A 19100-nucleotide genomic window follows, 5' to 3' on the forward strand; every position below is an offset into this window, starting at 1 on the left:
GGGGGGATGATCCTGCATGGCCCCGGTGGGCCCAGTGTCATCACAAGGGTCCTTATAAAAGGGAGGCAGGAGGGTCAGAGTCAGAGAAGATGTGGCAATGGAAGCAGAGATCAGAGAGGGAGATTTGAACCTGCTACACTGCTGGCCTTGAAGATGGAGGATAGGGCCATAAGCGAACAAATGCAAGTGGCCTCTAGAAGTTGGAAGAGGCCAGGAAACAGAATCTCCCCACTAGCCTGAGAAGGAACGCAACCCTGCTGGCGCTTGATTTTAGCCCATTCACACCAAGTTTAGACTTCTACCCTCCAGAAAAGGAAAAGGATAAATACGTGTTGTTTTAAGCCACTAAGTACAGCAGCCATTGGAAACGAACAGAACCTTGGCTCATTGATTCATCTGATTCCTATTTAGGGAGCCCTCCGTCTACACCAGGTAGAATGCAAGGCCTGAGGGTCAGCCACACTCTGGAGTGACTGTGTCCCTCTGCCGAGTCCCTCTTACAGTCCATGGGGAAGACAGTCATGAAACAGGTCTTCCCAATCAAGGGTAGGGAATCCCTAATGAGAGAAGTGTTGAGTGATGTGGAAAAATACTGACAGGGGCTGAATTATGTCCCCCCAAATTCATATGTTGAAGTCTCAACTCCCCAGTACCTCAGAATGTGACTATATTTGGAGATAAGTTCTTTAAAGAAGTGGTTATGTTTTAACATCAGGCCACTAGGGTGGGGCCCTAGTCCCATCTGACTGGTGCCCCTATTAAAAAAAAAAAAAAAAAAAAAAAAAAAAGGGAGACCACAGGGTCATGCATGCAGAGTGATGACCATGTGAGGAGGCGGCAAGCTGAGGGGAGAGGCCTCGGGAAATCAGCCTGCCAGCGCCTTCATCTTGAACTTCCAGCCTCCAGAAAGTGAGAAAATCAATGTCTGCTGTTGAAGCTACTCACTCTGTGGGACTTGGTTACGACAGCCCTAGCAAACTCATACACGTACATAAAGCAGAGGGGCCACATTTCTTCAGGGATGGAGACCACTTCCGGCCTCCTTGAGAAAGTCATGGTTAAGCTATCGAAGGACAAGTGGGAGTTAGCTCAAGTTAGGGACTGTAGAAGAGTGGACCAGAGAGAAGATAGGGAGCGTCCATAGGTAGCCAGGAGGGAAAGGCCTTCTTTCTGCTACAGCAACTGCAACAAGTAAAAATTGGCCACAGTAGCATTGTTAAAAGTTATTTTTGACTTTTTTTTTTTTTTTTTTTTGAGACAGAGTTTCACTCTGTTGCCCAGGCTGGAGTGCAGTGGCGTGATCTCGGCTCACTGCAACCTCCACCTCTGGGGTTCAAGCAATTCTCCCACCTCAGCCTCCTGTGTAGCTGGGACCACAGGCGCATGCCACCATGCCCAGCTAATTTTTTGTATTTTTTTGTAGGAAAAGGGTCTCGCTATGTTACCCAGGCTAGTCTTGAACTCCTGGGCTCAAGCGATCCTCCCACCTCAGCTTCTTAAAATGCTGGGATACGGGCATGAGACACTGCACTCAACCTCAACATCTTATTTAGTGGGGAAACACTAGTTTTTCCACCAAAGTCTGAAAAAAGGTAAATAGCCTTGCATGTATGTGTATTTATCTTACTGTTATTTTCTGTCTTTATGCAGACAAAGACAGAGAACAAAACAGACAAAAACCCATCAAGAAATATCCAAAATATATATGAGTAAAACAGTAAAGCATTCCTGAAAGGCAAAAAATTAGTCTAGGACAAATGGAAACACATTCTTGGATAAGAGGATTCAACATCATAAAGATGTTAGTTCTCCCAAATTTGTAAGTTTAATGCAATTCCAGTAGATTCCATAATTTTTTTCCCTGGAGCTAGACAAGATAATTATAAAATTCATTTGAAAGAACAAATAAGCAAGAATATACAGGAAAGCACTGAGAAAGAAGAAAGGAAGGAGGGCTAGCCCTAACTGATATTAAAACTTACCAACAAGCCTCTATAATTAAAGCAGCTTTGCTCATAAGCACATATTTTGATTGTGCTGAGATGTTTTCTCACCTCTGCAACTGGCAAAGACTCACAAATGTGACACCATTCTGTTGCTGAGGTTGTGAGAGAACTGTCTCATACATTGCTGGTGAGAAAAAGAAATGGTAAAGCCCCTATGAGGAAAATGCAGCGACACCCAGCAACATGCCACATGCATTACCGTTGATCCAGAGATCCCACTTCTTGGGATGTATCTCACGAAAATCCTGGCAAAGGCCAGGCAGGGTGGCTCACACCTGAAATCCCAACACTTTGGGAGATGGAAGCAGGAGGATAGCTTGAGACCAGGAGTTGGAGACCAGCATGGGCAACATGGCAATACCATTTCTATCAATAAAATAAAAACAGAAACCCTGGCAAAAATGTGAAAAGATGTCTGCAGAAGACTGTCATTGTTGAATTACTATTCTTTTTTGAGACGGAGTCTCGCTCTGTCACCCAGACTGGAGTGCAATGGCACAATCTCGGCTCACTGCCACCTCCGCCTCCCAGGTTCAAGCGATTCTCCTGCCTCAGCTTCCTGAGTAGCTGGGATTACAGGTGCATGCCACCATGCCCAGTTAATTTTTGTATTTTTAGTAGAGATGGGGTTTTACCATGTTGGTCAGGCTGGTCTCGAACTCCTGATCTCATGATCTGCCCGCCTGGGCCTCCCAAAGTGCTGGGATTACAGGCGTGAGCCACTGCGCCCGGCCTGTTGAATTATTTTTAATAGCATGACTAGAAACAACCAGAAGATGGTTGAATAAACAATGGTACATCCACTAATGTTGTGTGCAAAGGTAAAACGAAAAGAATACTTATACGTACCACTTTGGGGCATGTGGGGATGGGATGAAAGTTATTTTGCTTGTGGGTCGCATGTAAATTTGGGGGGGGGGTGCAGAGGACAGATCGTAGTGGACTGAATAGTGGCCCTAAAGATATGTCTACCTGGAACTTGGGAACATGACCTTATTTGGAAAGAGTCTTTGCAGAGGTAATTAAAGACCTGGAGATGAGATCATCCTGGATTAACCGGGTAGGCCCTAAATCCAATGGCAGACCTTCTTGTGAAAGAGAGAAGACAGGGAGAAACACAGAGGGAATGGTGATGTGATGATGGGGCCGAAACTGGAGTCATGTTTCTTGCACAAACCAAGGATTGTCAGCAGCAGCAGGAGCCAGAAGAGGCAGGAAGGATCCTCCCCTAGGGCCTCTGAAGAGAGTGTAGCCCTGGTGACACCTTGATTTAGCACTTTTGGCCTTGAGAACTGTGAAATAAATTTTTGTTAAGCCACCAAGCTTGTGGTAAATCACTATAGCAGCCAATACAGACTTTGGTGGTCTCTGGGATATATCTGTTTTTCTTTTTTTAAAGAAATGCAGTCTCGCTACATTGTCCAGGCTACTCTTGAACCCCTGGTGTCAAAGGATCCTCCCAACTCAGCCTCCCAAGTAGCTGGGACTACAGGTGTGCACCACCTGTAGGGATATACTTTCAAGTAAAAAAAGCCAGGTGAAGAAAAATGTGTTTTTGTGCTACCATTTGCCCAAGAAAGGGGGGAAAAATACAAATATAGATGTGTTCATATTTGTGTAGTCATATGTATATATTTGTATGTACACACGTTTATATACCTGCTTATATTTTAAAATAACAATGCAAGGAAAAACAGTAATCTCTTTCCAATGGTTACCTGTAAGGAGAGGGGAAAAAATAGGGTAAAGGCAAGAATAAAAATCTGACTCCGCAGTGCATGGTGACTCACGCCTGTAATCCCAACACTTTGGGAGGCCAAGGTAGGCAAATCACTTCAGGTCAGGAGTTTGAGACCAGCCTGGCCAACATGGTGAAACTCTGTCTCTACTAAAAATACAAAAATTAGCTGGGCATGGTGGCACACACCTGTAATCCCATCTACTCCAGAGGCTGAGGCAGGAGAATCACTTGAACCTGGGAGGCAGAGGCTGCAGTGAGTCGAGATTGCGCCACTGCAGGCTGGGCAACAGAGCAAGATTCCACCTCAAAAAAAGCCAGCCATAACTACAATGAGATACCACTTGGCACCCACTAAGACAGCTATAAGGAAAAGGACGTCACAAGTGTTGGCCAGGATGTGGAGCAACTGCTGGTAGGAATGGGAAATGGCGCAGCTGCTTTGGAAACAGTCTGGCAAGTCCTCAAAGAGTTAAACATGGAATTACCATGTAACCCAGTGATTCCACTTTTAGGTATACACCTAAGAGAAATGAAAACATATATCCACAGAAAAGCTTAAATGTGAAATTCCATAGCAGCATTATCCATAATGGCCACAAAGTGGAAGCAAAGTGTCCATCAACTGATAAATGAAGAAAATGTGGCCTATCCATGCAATGGAAGATGATTCAGCCATAAAAAAGAATGGAGTCTCAACACACACTACAACATGGATGAACCTTGAAAGCATATGCTAAGTGAATGAACCCAGACACAAAGGCCACATATGTCATTGATATGAAATGTTCACAACGGGCAAATGTGTAGAGACAGAGAGATGAGTGGTTGCTGGGGTCTCAGAGGAATGGGGAGCAACTGCTAAAGAGTTTGGGGGCTTTTTGGGGGGATGATGAAAACGTTCTAAAAATTGTGATATTGGCACGACTCTGAATATACTAAAACCACTGAATTATACATATTAAATGGGTGAATTGTATGTCATGTGAGTTATATATCAAGAAAAACTATTACCAAAAAAGAAAAACAGACAAAAAAAAAAAAAATCCTAATAAGTGGATCATGTTTAGATTCTGTTCAAAGAGTTAAAGAAAGAATGACACGAGATAACTGGAAGAGAACACCTTGGATATTTAGTAACAGTAAGGAATTACTAAGTGCTAGGATGTGATAAGGTTATTGTGTTTTTCTCTTTTAGCAATACATATTGAAATATTTCAAGATGAAACGATAAGGCGTATCAGCTTTGCTTCAAATTCTAAGAGGAGGAGGTGGGCTGGAGGGTAAAGGAGAGGACAGCCATGACTGATCGTGTTGAAGCTGGATGAGGCCTGTGTTCAGCTTACTATTTTCTCTGATTTTATAACTCTGTTTTTATGCTTAAAAACACACATTTTTATATATTTAAGCTTCCATAATTAAACATTTTTTTCCATAAAACCACACATTTCCACTCTGTTCTTAAGGCAGGTTAGTTTAATTTTATAGAAGAAATATTTTTCAAACAGTACAAATGACACAATTAGAGAGAAAACAGTGACAAAAAACAAAGAGATGAATACTGATTATAACTTATTCCCACAACAGAAGGCTACTTATTTCTACAATTATCAATCAAAGCCTGACAATTCAGTGATTAGATGAAGTGAAAGCCAAATTCCCTTTTACGTGTGGTACTATTTCAAAAGAACCCTGGTGGCAGGATCCTGATGGTTTTGAGACCAGAACTGCTCCTAAAACCTGCCAGCGTTTTGGTTTTTTCTTCTATCGTGAGGCCTGGTAGATGGAGAGATTGAAACATAGATGGAAACACCCCTTCAGCTCATAGGACTTCACTTTTCTGGCATGTGGGGGTATTTTCTGGGGTTGGCGTGGCAGTCTGAACTAGTCAGAAGCTCCAAGACCACGTCATGAATGACAAGCAGCATAGGGCGCTTGGTGTCCTTCTGCCTGCTCGGGCCACCTCCACTGCCTGCATCTGCATCTGCAGAGAACTGCCCAGCTCTCTGGCCTGCCTTTGTCTTTTCTTTCCTTGTCATGGCTGCACTGAGCTGCAAAAGCGGACACAGGCAGGGAGGCAGGGGGAAGTTCAAAGGAAAGGTGGCAAACACAAGGGCTCCTTGAACTGATATGGAAGCAGGGGCGGCATCTGTTTCTTGCGGGCTATCAGTGAGATTCTATTTGTAAAAAACCCAGCCAGGCATGGTGGCTCGCAAGTCCAAGATCAGCCTGGACAACAGAGCAAGACCTTGAGTCTAAGAAAAACATCAAAATAGGCTAGGCACAGTGGCTCATGCCTATAATCTCAGAACTTTGGGAGGGTGAGGCAGGAGGGTCACCTGAGCCCAGGAGGTTGAGGCTGCAGTGAGCTATGATCACATCACTGCACTCCAGCCTGGGCAACAAAGCAAGACCCTGTCTCTTAAAAAAAAAAAACCCTTTGGGTGTCAGGGTGGAAGGGAAGTACTTCAAATGGAAATCTGTGCAGGCTGGGCAGTGAAATTTATTTGAAAACATTTGTCTGGGGCTTCCTGCACTGACACAGTGGGTTTCCCCACACAACTACTTAACAGGGGTTGGCAGAAAAGTAGCCTCAATCCCTCCCATTTAGAGAGATCCTTGTGGGGCACAGGCTCGGTGTCCTGGGGCCGAGGTGGAAATGAGCTGCACCCCTGAACAGTCTAGGGTCTGGCAGTGTGGATGGTTGTTTGTTGCCCTTCAAAGTTTCAACAGTTGGGGCCTGGAGACAGGGCCTGCCCAGCAGCACTGGGAAGGACCCAGGGTGCTCCGTGTCTCCCCACCTCTGTTGTGGGCACATATAAAAAGGAATTGGCCAAAAAGAAAAAAAAAAAAAAAAAAAAAAAAGGCAAAACATGCAAGGCTAGAGGCAGAAATACATAGCAAGAGACAAGAAGTGTGAAAAGCATCAGGATTTCAGTCTTACCACCACTGACGAATTCCATTGTCCGTGATAGGTCGCGTGTCAATGAAATGCTTTTACAAAATCCACTTTTAATAAATGTAAAAAGGAAAGCAGGTTATACAAGGGGGGAAGCTACAGACTGATGAGAAGAGAGAGGCCTGATTCAAAGGGGTATCTCCAAGGGAAGGGAAGAAAGGTCCAGGAGGAAGAATTCTGAGTTCTGGTTCCTCTGACATTTCCTGTGGCCCACCCCATTGACTCAAATCGAGGCCTCATTGAGAAGAATGCATTTCATCTATAATAAATATGTATTAGGCAAAATATTTATATCATTTGGCATTTCAAAGAATAATGGCATATTTTTATTACATTAAAAAATGTTTTTCCTCACAAGCTAGTTCTAAGATTTCTTGAGGAATAGTGAGTCGACTCCAGTACAGGGAGCCTTCTGACTCAAACCCAATCCTCTCCTCTGGACGACTCGCTGGGTAGTTCTAGTTACCCGTATGTCCTTTCCTCCCCCAAACAAGCACCTTCAAAGGTGATGGTGTCTATGTCCTAACTGCTATATTCATCCACGGAGTCAACGAGCGTGGGCGTTCCTACTTCCTCGTTCCCTTTCACTTTCCTTCATGACACAGTGGCGTGGCAGGAGTTCCTCCGCCACCTTCCTGGTCTGTTACAGTCGGACAGGGCGGGGTGGGGGGAGGCGGGCAGCATGGACAGCCACCACGGACAGGCAGGCTGAAGACCGACAGACAGCCACCACAAGCAAGCAGGCTGAAGCCCCATACACCAGAGGCCCTGGCGCCTGCTTCAGACTCACGCTGAGCACAGAGAGATGTATCCGAAGACAACACAGAAATGAGCGGTTGGCGTGCAGCCCACGCCGGAGACTGACTTCTGCAACACACACATGCTTCTGAGTCACGACTGAATCACTGCAGGGGACATTTTAACATGACATCAAGGGAGTGAACGTGTACAATATACATGGTAAATGCACATATGATACGTGACAAATTTAGCACATAGTGTTTGCATTTCAGGTGTCAAAAACAAAACCAGCCCCAAGTTCCATTCTACTGCATGAAAAGTACTAAAGAACAAAATTTCAGTCTTAAAATACATCTTAAAGTCAGTATTTTCCTTCAAGGAAAAAAAAGTACTATAAATAAATTACAATACAGTGAATTTGCCTGAACTCACTTCGTTTCTGTCTTCCAGCCTTTAAGTCAAATAAAACAGCATAAAAACTGTACATTCTTAACATGATAATTGATCTTTTATAAAATAACCTGTCTTCAGAGATGTCGATTTCACAACAAGGAAAAACCAAGCCCTGTTGCCGTCACTATTATAAAATATATATGAATAGATATACGTGTTTTTTTTTTTTTTTTTTACAAAATGTGTATATTAATAGCTTTGCACAAATATTTTAAAGACAAATTCAGCTAGTCTAAGAACTTCATGAAAATAAAACAGGCGGATAAATACTTCATGTGCACAACGCACTCCATCAGACGTCGTCGGCTGGGAGAGGAGGTATGTTGATCCTTGGCCTCGTGAAGAATGCTATCTTCTCCCTGGGACCGGAGAGAATTACACGTCAGAAGCTGATATGAAGACACGGAAAGCTGGTGGCTCTCATATCAATCATGGCTTTTCTTATTCATACAACAAACTGAATTTAAGTCCCCAACAACACATGTGCTTGTATACAGAGTCTCCAAATGTGAATTATGAAGAACCGTAAGGGCAGGGGTTTCTTCATCTCCGGTGCCTAGAACAATGCCTGGTGTATATTAGGTGCTCAGGAAATACCTGTCGTATTAACAAATGAATGAAAAAGTGAAAACTATGTGAATATTTAATGTATACAAAAATTAGGGCTAACAGTCAGACACATTTTATTCACCCTTAACAAGGAAGGACACACTGACACATAGGCTACGACATGGATGAACCTCGAAAACCCTCGGCTGTGGGAAAGAAGCCAGACACAAAAGTCCACGTAAGATATGATCCCATTCCTATGAAACAGTCAGAAAGGCAAATCCCTAGAGACAGAGCTAGGGGAGGGAGAAGGGGGAGTGACTGCTTCATGGGTATAGGGTTTACTTTTGGGGTGGTAAAAATGTTCTGGAACTAGACAGAGGGGGTGGTTGCATAACATTGTGAATGCGCCAAAGGCTGAAGTGTAAGATGGTCATTTTATGTTATGTGAATTTCAGCTTAATTTTTCCACAGACACAAAAGAATATTGATATATCTGTAAAAATCCCCTCAGCAAAAACAAAACAGACAAAACCAATCGATACTATTAGAATTCAAGGTGGTGGTTACTCTAGTGTGGGATCTAGGGGCGCTGATAATGATCGATTCTTAGGACGAGTTTGTAACAATTCACTGGACCATGTGTGTATGATATACAGCTTTCCTGCAGATACATTTTGCCTTAATCAAAAGTTAATTGAAAAAGCAAGGGTGCTCGGGTGCAGTGGCTCATGCCTGTAATCCTAGAACTTTGGGCAGCTGAGGCAGGTGGATTGCTTGAGCTCAGGAGTTTGAGATCAGCCTGGGCAACACAGTGAGACCCCATCTCTACAAAAATGAGCAGGGCATGGTGGCATGTGCCTACAGTCCCAGCTACTTGAGAGGGCGAGTTGGGAGGATCACTCGAGCCTGGGAGGTCAAGGCTGTAATGAGCCATGACTGAGCCACCACACTCCAGCCTGGGTGACAGAGTGAGACCCTGTCTGGGGTTGGGGGTGACATATATGTATGTGTATGTTTATCACTGTTATTTACAATAGCCAACATTTGAAGATGAGCAGCATGTTATAAAATATAGTGGTTGAGTAAACTATTAGATGAGACATTACAAGATAGCAGATTATACAGCAACATGGAATATTTTAATTTTAAAAATGCTAAATGCAAAATTGAACCCACATTATGATTAGAAGTGGCATGAAAAAAACTGTAGGGAAAAAAGATCAGGATAAAAACATGAAAATACACTACTGGCTGCAGTGGATTCCTGTTTTGTTCTCGACTTTCCATGGGTTTTAAAGACTCATGGGGCTGGACGCAGGGGCTCACGCCTGTAATCCCAGCACTTTGGGAGGCCGAGGCAGGTGAATCATTTGAGGTCAGGAGTTTGAGATCAGCCTGGGCAACATGGCAAAACCCAGTCTACTAAAATTTAACAATTAGCCGGGCATGGCAGCATGCATCTGTAATCCCAGCTACTCGGGAGGTTGAAGCATGAGACTTGTTTGAGCCCAGGGGGCAGAGGGTGCAGTGAGATGAGATAGCGCCACTGCACTCCAGCCTGGGTGACAGAGTGAGACTGTCTCAAAAGAAAAGCAAAAACAGACTCAGTGTACTTTCTACCATGCCAAAGGCACAACAGTAAGGAGGAAGCAGGACTAAGGGGCCAGTCTTGCTGCGCCTCTGCCATACCTAAAGGTCTGCACTTGGATGGGCTCTTTGTGGCTCTGCCCACGCAGCTGGTAGATCTCCTTGGAGGCCTTCTTCAGCATCTTCTCAGCTGCTTGCTCATGACGGTAGTCAAGTTTGGTCTGTCTTGTCTGGAACAGCAACATTGGACCAACGAGGTGATTTTATTGTTTTTTTTTTTTTTTTTTTTTTTTTTTAAGGAAGAATGAGTAAGTCACTGCCAGCCCTGCAGCCCAGAAGAACCAACCACAGTCAGTGAGGTGCGACCCAGGAGGGAGTAAGGACCACCTCACCCACACTCCCCACAACCCCCCAAGGAATTCCTCCCAGGAGACGGAGGCCAGGGGTGGCTGGAGTCAGGCCTGACAACTAGGGACCCAGAATGTTCCCCCACAAGGTGGAGAGGGCCCAGGACCCTTCCTCCAGCACCCGCAGCCTCCAGATGGACGCAGGAGCCACACAGACGCCATCCTCGCAGGCCACAGAGGGAGAAGGGGCTCCGAGAGCCCAGCGGTGGGACACTTCAGGGACCACCTCCATGTCTGGGAGGCTCCCTTCACAGCCCGGAGCAGGGAGCAGTGAGGTGCAGGCGGGAGCTGACCACAGGGGACCCCACCTGCCGCTCGGCCTCCCGCAGCAGGCCACGGAGCCGCTCGTCCCGAAGCACCCAGGGTGGGAGGTCGGTCTGGCCGCGGAGCTGGGCGTCCTCCAACCGCTGCCGCAGCTCACGGAGAGCACAGAGCTCCTCATTCAGCTGCCTCTGCCGTGTTCTCGACGCCTGGAGATCCAGCTCCAAGTCCAGGGAGGTGCGGGCCATGAGCTCAACCAGGGAAGACCTGCATGACTGCAAGAGACACCAGCTGTGAGCCCTCACTCAGGCCTTCTAGAAGGTTCTTCCACAATAGGAGACAAGTCAGGCACCTGTATTTCTCTAAGCACACCCAAGGTTAAAAAACACAGATGTGGGCAAGAGTAATGTAAATCTCTAGTTCAGTATCAAGGTTAGTAACGGCAAAGTGTTTTTCTTTAATGATGACCTATGTATTGGCAGAAGTGTGCAGCAACAGATGCTCTTACATGGGGCTGGCAGGACCAAAAAACGGCACAATCTTTCTGAAGGGCCATTTGAGAATATATATATGTCTAAAGCAAACTTGCATCCGAAAGGCATAACTGTTGACATGCAAAAGTGGTCCCATTAAGGTTTATGACAGAAAAAAAACCGTACGTCTATAACAGCAGGAAACATTAAATAAATTACAAGGCCAGTATAAAATGTAGCCATTGTAACAAGTTGAAAAAATATATGGACATGGAAAAATCTTAATGATCCACTGTACAACGGGAAAGAAAGTATGTTATGAACCACAGGAGTACTTGTTGTTTAAAAGAAAAAGTATACACACACCCACGCAAACACGCAGACACACACGTGCAAGCTTTCCAAAGCTGCCTCCCCATATAAGCCCCAAGTAAGCAAACATACCTATGTTCAGGAAAGCCCTGACAGGGAAAAGACTTGTCTGCCGAACTGTACTTCCCATCCAACGGGAAACAGAACCCTGAGAGAGCAGTCACCGCAGCAAAACCACAAATCCATTTGCCAATCACCATGGGTCAGTGGCCTGAGTCACGGCATGCTTTTTACACACACAACACTATTTTGCACATACACAGAATTTAAATGCAAATATGGGTTGTAACTTAATATACATTATTTAAAAGCACTGCTGAATTCCCAGCAGAGCTCCATGGTTCTCAACCAGGAGAATCTGGTCCCCCGGAGGACAGCTGGCAATGTCTGTGGACATTTTGGGTGTCACAACTGCTGTGTGTGTGATGGGGTGTTACTGGCATCTGGTGGGTGGAGCCCAGGGACGCTGCTCAACATCCTATAGTGCACGGGGCAGCCCCTACAGCAAAGAATGAGCCTGTCTGAAATGCCAGCAGCAGTGCTGCTATGAGACACTTCTACAGCCAAATTATGCACTTTGTTTTTTGTTTTTGTTTTTTTTTTTTTTTTTTGAGATGGAGTCTTGCTCTGTCTCCCAGGTTGGAGTGCAGTGGCGTGATCTAAGCTCACTGCAACCTCCGCCCTCCCGGGTTCATGCAATTCTCCTGCCTCAGCCTTCTGAGTAGCTGAGATTACAGGCACGTGCTGCCATGCCTGGCTAATTTTCGTATTTTTAGTAGAGACAGGGTTTCACCATTTTGGACAGGCTGGTCTCAAACTCCTAACCTCAGGTGATCCGCCCGCCTCAGCCTCCCAAAGTGCTGGGATTATAGGCGTGAGCCTCTGCACCTGGCCCAAATTATAAACTTTCTTTTTCTTCCCAGTCAGCAGCCACTCTTCTATGTGGTAGAGCACAACTGCCATATGGAAATCAGGGGTTTTTTGTGTTTCCGTCTCTCTTCCCCTCTACACACACACACACTCACACAAAATATATATATATATATTCAAACGATCCCTGCCCAGAAAGGTAATATGTTGAAAAACTCAACTTTTCTAAACTATATATATTCTCCTGTCAAAAAAAGAGAAAAGAGCCTATTATATAGAAATGGTTATTTATTATACTGAAGAATGTAAAGATCATGGATTATCTGAAACCATGATACTATCTTAAGAAATATTAGCAACATTATGACATTACATCTGTTAAGTAAACAAGAAATACAAATACTACCTTTTCATTTACATGACCTTAAATATTACCTTTTAAGGCTTGTAAAAATCACTCACAGGGCAAGCACAGATTCCATATTTGTTTACAGGGCACACACCTGCTTATAGCGAAGGGTTCGTCTTTCCAAAGTGTTTCGGATAAAGGGGGACTTCCGGGGCAGCGTTGAACTGTCACTGTCACTACGATAAAGCTGTACCAAAAAGAATGATGTTCAGAAACAATTTCTCAGCAACGCACAGCTCATTCTCTGTGTGTACTCAGAGTCTCAGAATGGATTATTTTCATCCTCTTCACAGGCCCTCAAGTGCACTTATGATTACTGGTGCTTGGAGAAGGTCTTTGGGTTTCAATTTAAACAAGAGTTTCTGCTAAAATGAAAAAAAAAAAAAAAAAAAAACAAGCAAACGAAACCCTCCCCCAGTTTCCAGGCTAACTGAGCCAACAACATCTCCATGTGATCCATACCAACGCTGTTTCGTGCCCTATACAGTCCCCACGAAGGCCAGCACTGCCCTCAGCACGGTTCACTTTTCCTCAGTCTTTCTCATGGGCTGTATTTGTGGCTTTGGCAATAGCTGGGGAAAATGACTTCCAAAAGAGACTCACTCCTGGTAGTAGGATAAGCCAACATTGCCAACTGCAGCTGTGCTCATCAAAGGACAGGGTGTACTTTTAAACAAGAAAGTAAAGAATGTCATCTTTATGGGAATCAAGTCATTACAGCCTTCATTTGGTGGCAGGGTGTCACCTCAGGATCAGTGTGACTCTGAGAAATCCAACATCCCTGCCTTCATGGCCTTATTTTCCACGCCAGTAAACCTACTCAGGAAGTGCAACGGCCTGGCAGCACACCTGCACGGCATTCATACAAACATACAGAACAGCGAAGCATCCAGAAGCATTGCCAGTAAGTGCAGCTGTTACGCAGGCACACAGAGCTTTTCCTCTGGGTAAGCAAAGCACTACCTGCTTGCACCCTTCCCCCCTCAATAAGCAGCCCCTCCAGCCGGCACGTTGGTGACTTGGCAGGAGCCTGGAACAAGGAGGACAGTGAGTGTGGCCTTCCATCTAGAACGTCCAGCCAAGCGCTTGAGCATCAGCCTCCATGGGGCTGAAGCATGACGAGTGGGAGGGCCCAGACTGGACCCAGCACCATCCGGGGCAGTTGCCAGCAGGGACACTTTGGACCAATAGGACAACAGTGGCAGGTCTCACCAACATGGCTGAGAGGGCGTTTTGGTCACCTAGTCCCCCTCCCACAGTGTTTGCAACATCTCCTTTGAGGGTCTCAGGTCCTTCCCTCTCTGAAGATCTGCCTTGGCTCTGCCCTCATGGAGCCAGCACCTCCAGGGCAGATGCCTTCTTCAACAGCCTCAATTCAGAGGTGCAGGAAGGGTCATGGTTCTCAACCAAACGGCCCCTCCAGGTCACTGTGTCATGAGCCACCATCCTTAAAAGCCCTTTCTGTACAAGTCCATGCTGGCACTATCACTCTGTCCTACCTTCATTGACCACACTGGCTCGAGTCTTCCCTCCACCCACCTTGGGGTTCTCAGCCTTGTGTGACATGCTAGAAGCATCTGGGTGCTTCCGGAAGTTCTGATGCCCAGGCCTTACCTGTGACCAATGGCAAATCTCTGGGGTGTTATGTGGGTACCAGGATCTGTTGAATCCCGCCCCCCCCCCCCCCCCCCCCCCCCCCGTGATTTGACTGCAAGGCGCAGCCATGGCTGAGAACTGCTGAGTGTCTCCCACTCATCCGCAGGTTGGGAATTTACATGTGGGTGAGTGAGAACCCACTGCCCCTCTGCCAGGACCACCCACCCTCTGACCCAGAGACCTGGCTGCCCCACAGGGCTCCAAGCCACTCAGGTTCCCGGCTCCTCCAGCTCAACCCATTCAAGAGAACCCCTGCTTCCACTTGTTCTTTACGCTGAGGTAGAAATGATTCGCTCTGCTTGTTGTCCACAGGTCAGTACATACACAACACTGAAAACTGGGGGAAGGGATGAATTTGAACCCTGAACAAATCCAGAGTTAGATAAGCATGGTAAGGCATGTGGGGAGATCACAGCACTGATGTCATCACCGCGTACCTGTAAAGTTCGCAGTGCATGGATTGGTATCATTGGTGCAAATACATATGCCTCTCAGTATAAACAGCAGGGAAAAAAAAAAAAAAAACATCACAAAGGGGACGGAAGAGAAAACATTCCAGACAGGTGACAAAGGAATTCCAACTTACTCTGCAAACATACTGGCTTCGTGCTCCAGGTGAGAAGGTCTGGGAACGGACAATCGTGCCACTCCGAACAAAAGGTGACCCTCGGGCCCGGCGGCTGGACCGCTCCTTCAGGAGGCTGGCTGCTTCTTCCGGAAAGAGATCTTCTGTGTTGGTTTCCTTATCAACCTAGGGAGTGGTTCACTCGTGACCATGGCGTCTTTCGTAACATGAGCAATAAACTTACAGGAACAACCCTGTCTTTCACTTCTCCATTCAGGATTTAGCTGGAGTTTCACACGTGGCATGTCCACAATGGAAAGGCTGATATCCCCCCAACCCCACCCCGGCCCCTCCTCTCACAGGGATCTCAACTTTCCATTTGTTCATGCGAAGAATATCAGGGTCATCCCGGACTCCTGATCTCTTTTGCACACCCCATATCTGGTCCAAGAGCGATCCCTGCTGGCTCTGTGTTCAACATCAAGTGAGTTGTTTTTTTTTTTTTTTTTTTTTTTGAGACGGAGTCTTGCTCTGTCGCCCAGGCTGGAGTGCAGTGGCCGGATCTCAGCTCACTGCAAGCTCCGCCTCCCAGATTCACGCCATTCTCCTGCCTCAGCCTCCCAAGTAGCTGGGACTACAGGCGCCTGCCACCTTGCCCGGCTAGTTTTTTGTATTTTTTAGTAGAGACGGGGTTTCATTGTGTTAGCCAGGATGGTCTTGATCTCCTGACCTCGTGATCTGCCCATCTCGGCCTCCCAAAGTGCTGGGATTACAGGCTTGAGCCACCACGCCCGGCCATCAAGTGGGTTTTGAGTGCTTGTCAGCAACCCTTCACCTGAGTTGCCATCATCTCATGCCCAGATGAGTGCAGTAGATGCCTCAGTGGTCTTCCCAATTCCACACCTCTCTGCCCTTCGATCTATTCTCAACATAGCAACCAGGGACATGCCAGGAAAACTGACTAGGCCAAAGGTGGAAACATCCCAAATGTCCATTGACAGATCAATGGATCAACAAAATGTGGTCTTATCCACACAAGGAAATAGTATTCAGCCATAAAAACCAATGGAGTTTTTATATACGCTAAAATGTAAATAAACCTTGAAAATATTGTGCTGAGTGAAAGAAGCCATGCACCAAAGGCCACATAGTATATGATTCCACTTCTGGAAACATCCAGAAGAGGTAAATCCATAACCAGAAAGCAGATTTTGGTAGCTGCAGGTGGCTGGGGGAAGGGGGAATGGGAGTGACTGCTCAATGGGGCGGGTTTTACTCTGGGGTGATGGAAACATCAGGAAACTAAATAGAGGTGGCGGGTGAGCAACACTGTGTGGACCAAATGCCACTGACGCATACACTTTAAAATGCTTCCCTTTATGTGAACTTCAAATCAATAAATTTTAGAAAACACTAATGAAAAAGCTTCAGTCAGATCATGTGGCCACTGAGCTCAAAACCCACCAGCTTCTCATGCCCTTAGAGAAAAGGCAGGGTCCTGAGTGGGCCCTGCACGATCTGACCACTTCACTCCCTTCATCCTCAGCACCACCCCACAACACACACTGGCTGCTCCCACACCTGACACAAAAAATTGTGGGAAAAAAACCACACAACAAAATTTACCATATTAACCATTTGTACAGGCCCAGTTCAGTGGCGTCTATTCACATTGTTGTGCAACAGATCTCCAGGACTTCTTTATCTTGTGAAGCTGAAACTCTGCCCTCTCCACTAAAAAACAACTCCCCATTCCCACTCCTGAGACAGAGGAGAGATCCCGTTTTAGGGGCCTGCAGACCTCCCGAGCATGGACATAAAGGAAAATCAATTTCTTTCAAAGGAAATTCCAGGTACCTTGCTATCCCTGAGATGTAAGTAAGTAACTTGATAAGCAAGAAGGTAATAGTAGCCTAAAACAATAGCCAAGCAAGTTAGAGTCTGGAGATGTTTGGTTCCCTAGAGAAACTAAAGACATCTTGGCCAGGCGTGGTGGCTCACACCCGTAATCCCACCAGTTTGGGAGACCAAGACAGGTGGATCACTTGAGGCCAGGGGTTTGAGACCAGCCTGGCCAACATGATGAAACTCCATCTCTGCTACAAAAAAAAAAAGTCAGCTGGGCAGGGCAATGGGCGCCTGTAATCCCAGCTACTTGGGAGGCTGAGCCATGAGAATTGCTTGAACCCAAGAGGCGGAGGTTGTAGTGAGCTGAGATCACACCACTGCACTGCAGCCTGAGGGACAGAGTGAGACTCCATCTCAAAAAAGAAAAGAAAGAAGAGAAGAGAAGAGAGGAGAGAAGAGAGAAGAGAGAGAAGAGAGAAAAGAGAAGAAAAGAAAAGAAAAAAGAGAAACCAAAGACATGTTAACCTATGTGCCTGATTGTCTTTCAGAAACCCAGACTCCCACCAAAGGGACCTGCTGGCACAGAACTCACATAAGGTGGAGCTAAGGACTGTACTCTGACCCTTGCTCTTTATTCTGAATTTCTTCCTGAGAGGTCTGCAGGGAGTCACACCCACAAGTCAGAGCTAACCATCTTTTCTGCTGACCCCAAATTTTTAGACAAAGCTTTGCCTCCTGAACCAATTGCAATCAGAAAATCTTTGAATCCACCTACATCCTGTAAGCCCCCACATCAAGATATGCTATCCTTCTAGGCCAAAAGCAATGTGTAACCTCCATAGATTGGTTTAGGATTTTGCCTGTGACTTCTGCTTTCCTGAAATTTACCTCTGCCTTTAAAAACCCTTCCCTGCAAGGCATTGGAAGGCCGGGTCTTAAGTGTGAGCTGCCCAAATCTCCTTGCTTGGCGCCTGCAAATAAACACCCTCTTTCTACCCCTGCAAAACACCTTCATGCAGACACGTGGTTTTACTGCACCGGGTGAACGGACCCCAGCTCTGTTCTGTAACACAGCCCTACACCCCATGCAAGCTCCTGGCAGCCACCATTCTGCTTTTCTGCCCTGTGAATTTCACTACTCCAGGAACCTCATGATGGTATTTGTCTTTTTGTGCTTTTCTAACCAGCCAGCAGTCAATTCATTAGCACATAAAAAGATTTCTTTTCAGATTCTAACGATTTTAGGAGTTGTATGCCAGGAGACATGCAACTCAAACAGTTGAAGACTAAATAAATATTCACACTGGCTTATTCACTCAGCATGAGTCCTCAAAGCTCATCCACGTTGCAGCGTGACAGAATTTCCTTCCATTTTAAGGTTGAATAATATTCTATTGCATGGATAGACCACGTTTTCTTTATCCACTCATCCATGATGGACACTTTAGTTGCTTCCACCTCTTGGCTACTGTGAATAATGCTGCTGCTACAAACATGCGTGTGCACATTATTTCTTCAAGATCCTTTCAATTCTTCTAGATATACACCCAGATATACCCAGAAGCGGGACTGCGGGATCCTATGGTGGTTCTATTTTTAATGTTTTGAAGAACCACCATACTGTTTTCCATAGCAGTTGTACCCTTTTATCATCCTGACATTTTCTAAATGTGAACCCTTTCTAAAACTGTAAACCTCTCTACAGGTGTCTGCCCGCTTCCCTGCCATTGCATTCTCCAGAAGCCCCCTTGCTCTCTGTGACATGAGCGTACGCTAGCGATGTCTCCTCTGGCGTCTCCCTCTCGAGGGTGGGAGTTTGTTTGCTTTTTTTTTCTTTTCCTATTCACCCACTATACTAATGTTGTATCTGTGATGCCCACACAGAAAGGGAGAATGCAAATGTGGTGAAGAACTAACAACTGTGGGATCTAGGTGAGGTGTATAGGTATTTGTTGCATTATTCTAGCAACTTCTCCACAGATTTCGCTTTTTCAAAACTAAAAGTTGAGGGAAGGGGAAACACCAAATAACCCTCCCACGGCCACTCACCCTGGCTTGGGCTGCTTCTTTTTGAGATCTCAGAAAGTTGGACAAGGGCCATGACCAGCAGCCTGGTCCAAAACAACTAGGAACCTGCTGTGGGTTACAGCTTGGGAAGCTGCCGGGGGCAGATTTCACTTTGTGCTTCTGGGTGAGAGCAGGG

At 45.9% G+C, this 19100-nt stretch overlaps 1 protein-coding gene across 1 annotated transcript in view; it reads right to left on the minus strand.

The window, feature by feature from the left end:
• Window positions 1-5198: 5198 nt before the first annotated feature.
• The window catches only part of WWC3 (WWC family member 3), a 128842-nt gene continuing 114940 nt past the window's right edge, over window positions 5199-19100 (minus strand). Inside the window, 5 exon segments of the mRNA XM_073013879.1 lie at window positions 5199-8256; window positions 10139-10266; window positions 10752-10979; window positions 12923-13015; window positions 15071-15235. Of these exon segments, the coding sequence (XP_072869980.1) occupies window positions 8190-8256; window positions 10139-10266; window positions 10752-10979; window positions 12923-13015; window positions 15071-15235 (681 nt within the window). The 3' untranslated portion in view covers window positions 5199-8189.

Source organism: Chlorocebus sabaeus, chromosome X (genome assembly GCF_047675955.1).
Source record: "Chlorocebus sabaeus isolate Y175 chromosome X, mChlSab1.0.hap1, whole genome shotgun sequence".
Taxonomy (NCBI): Eukaryota; Metazoa; Chordata; class Mammalia; order Primates; family Cercopithecidae; genus Chlorocebus; species Chlorocebus sabaeus.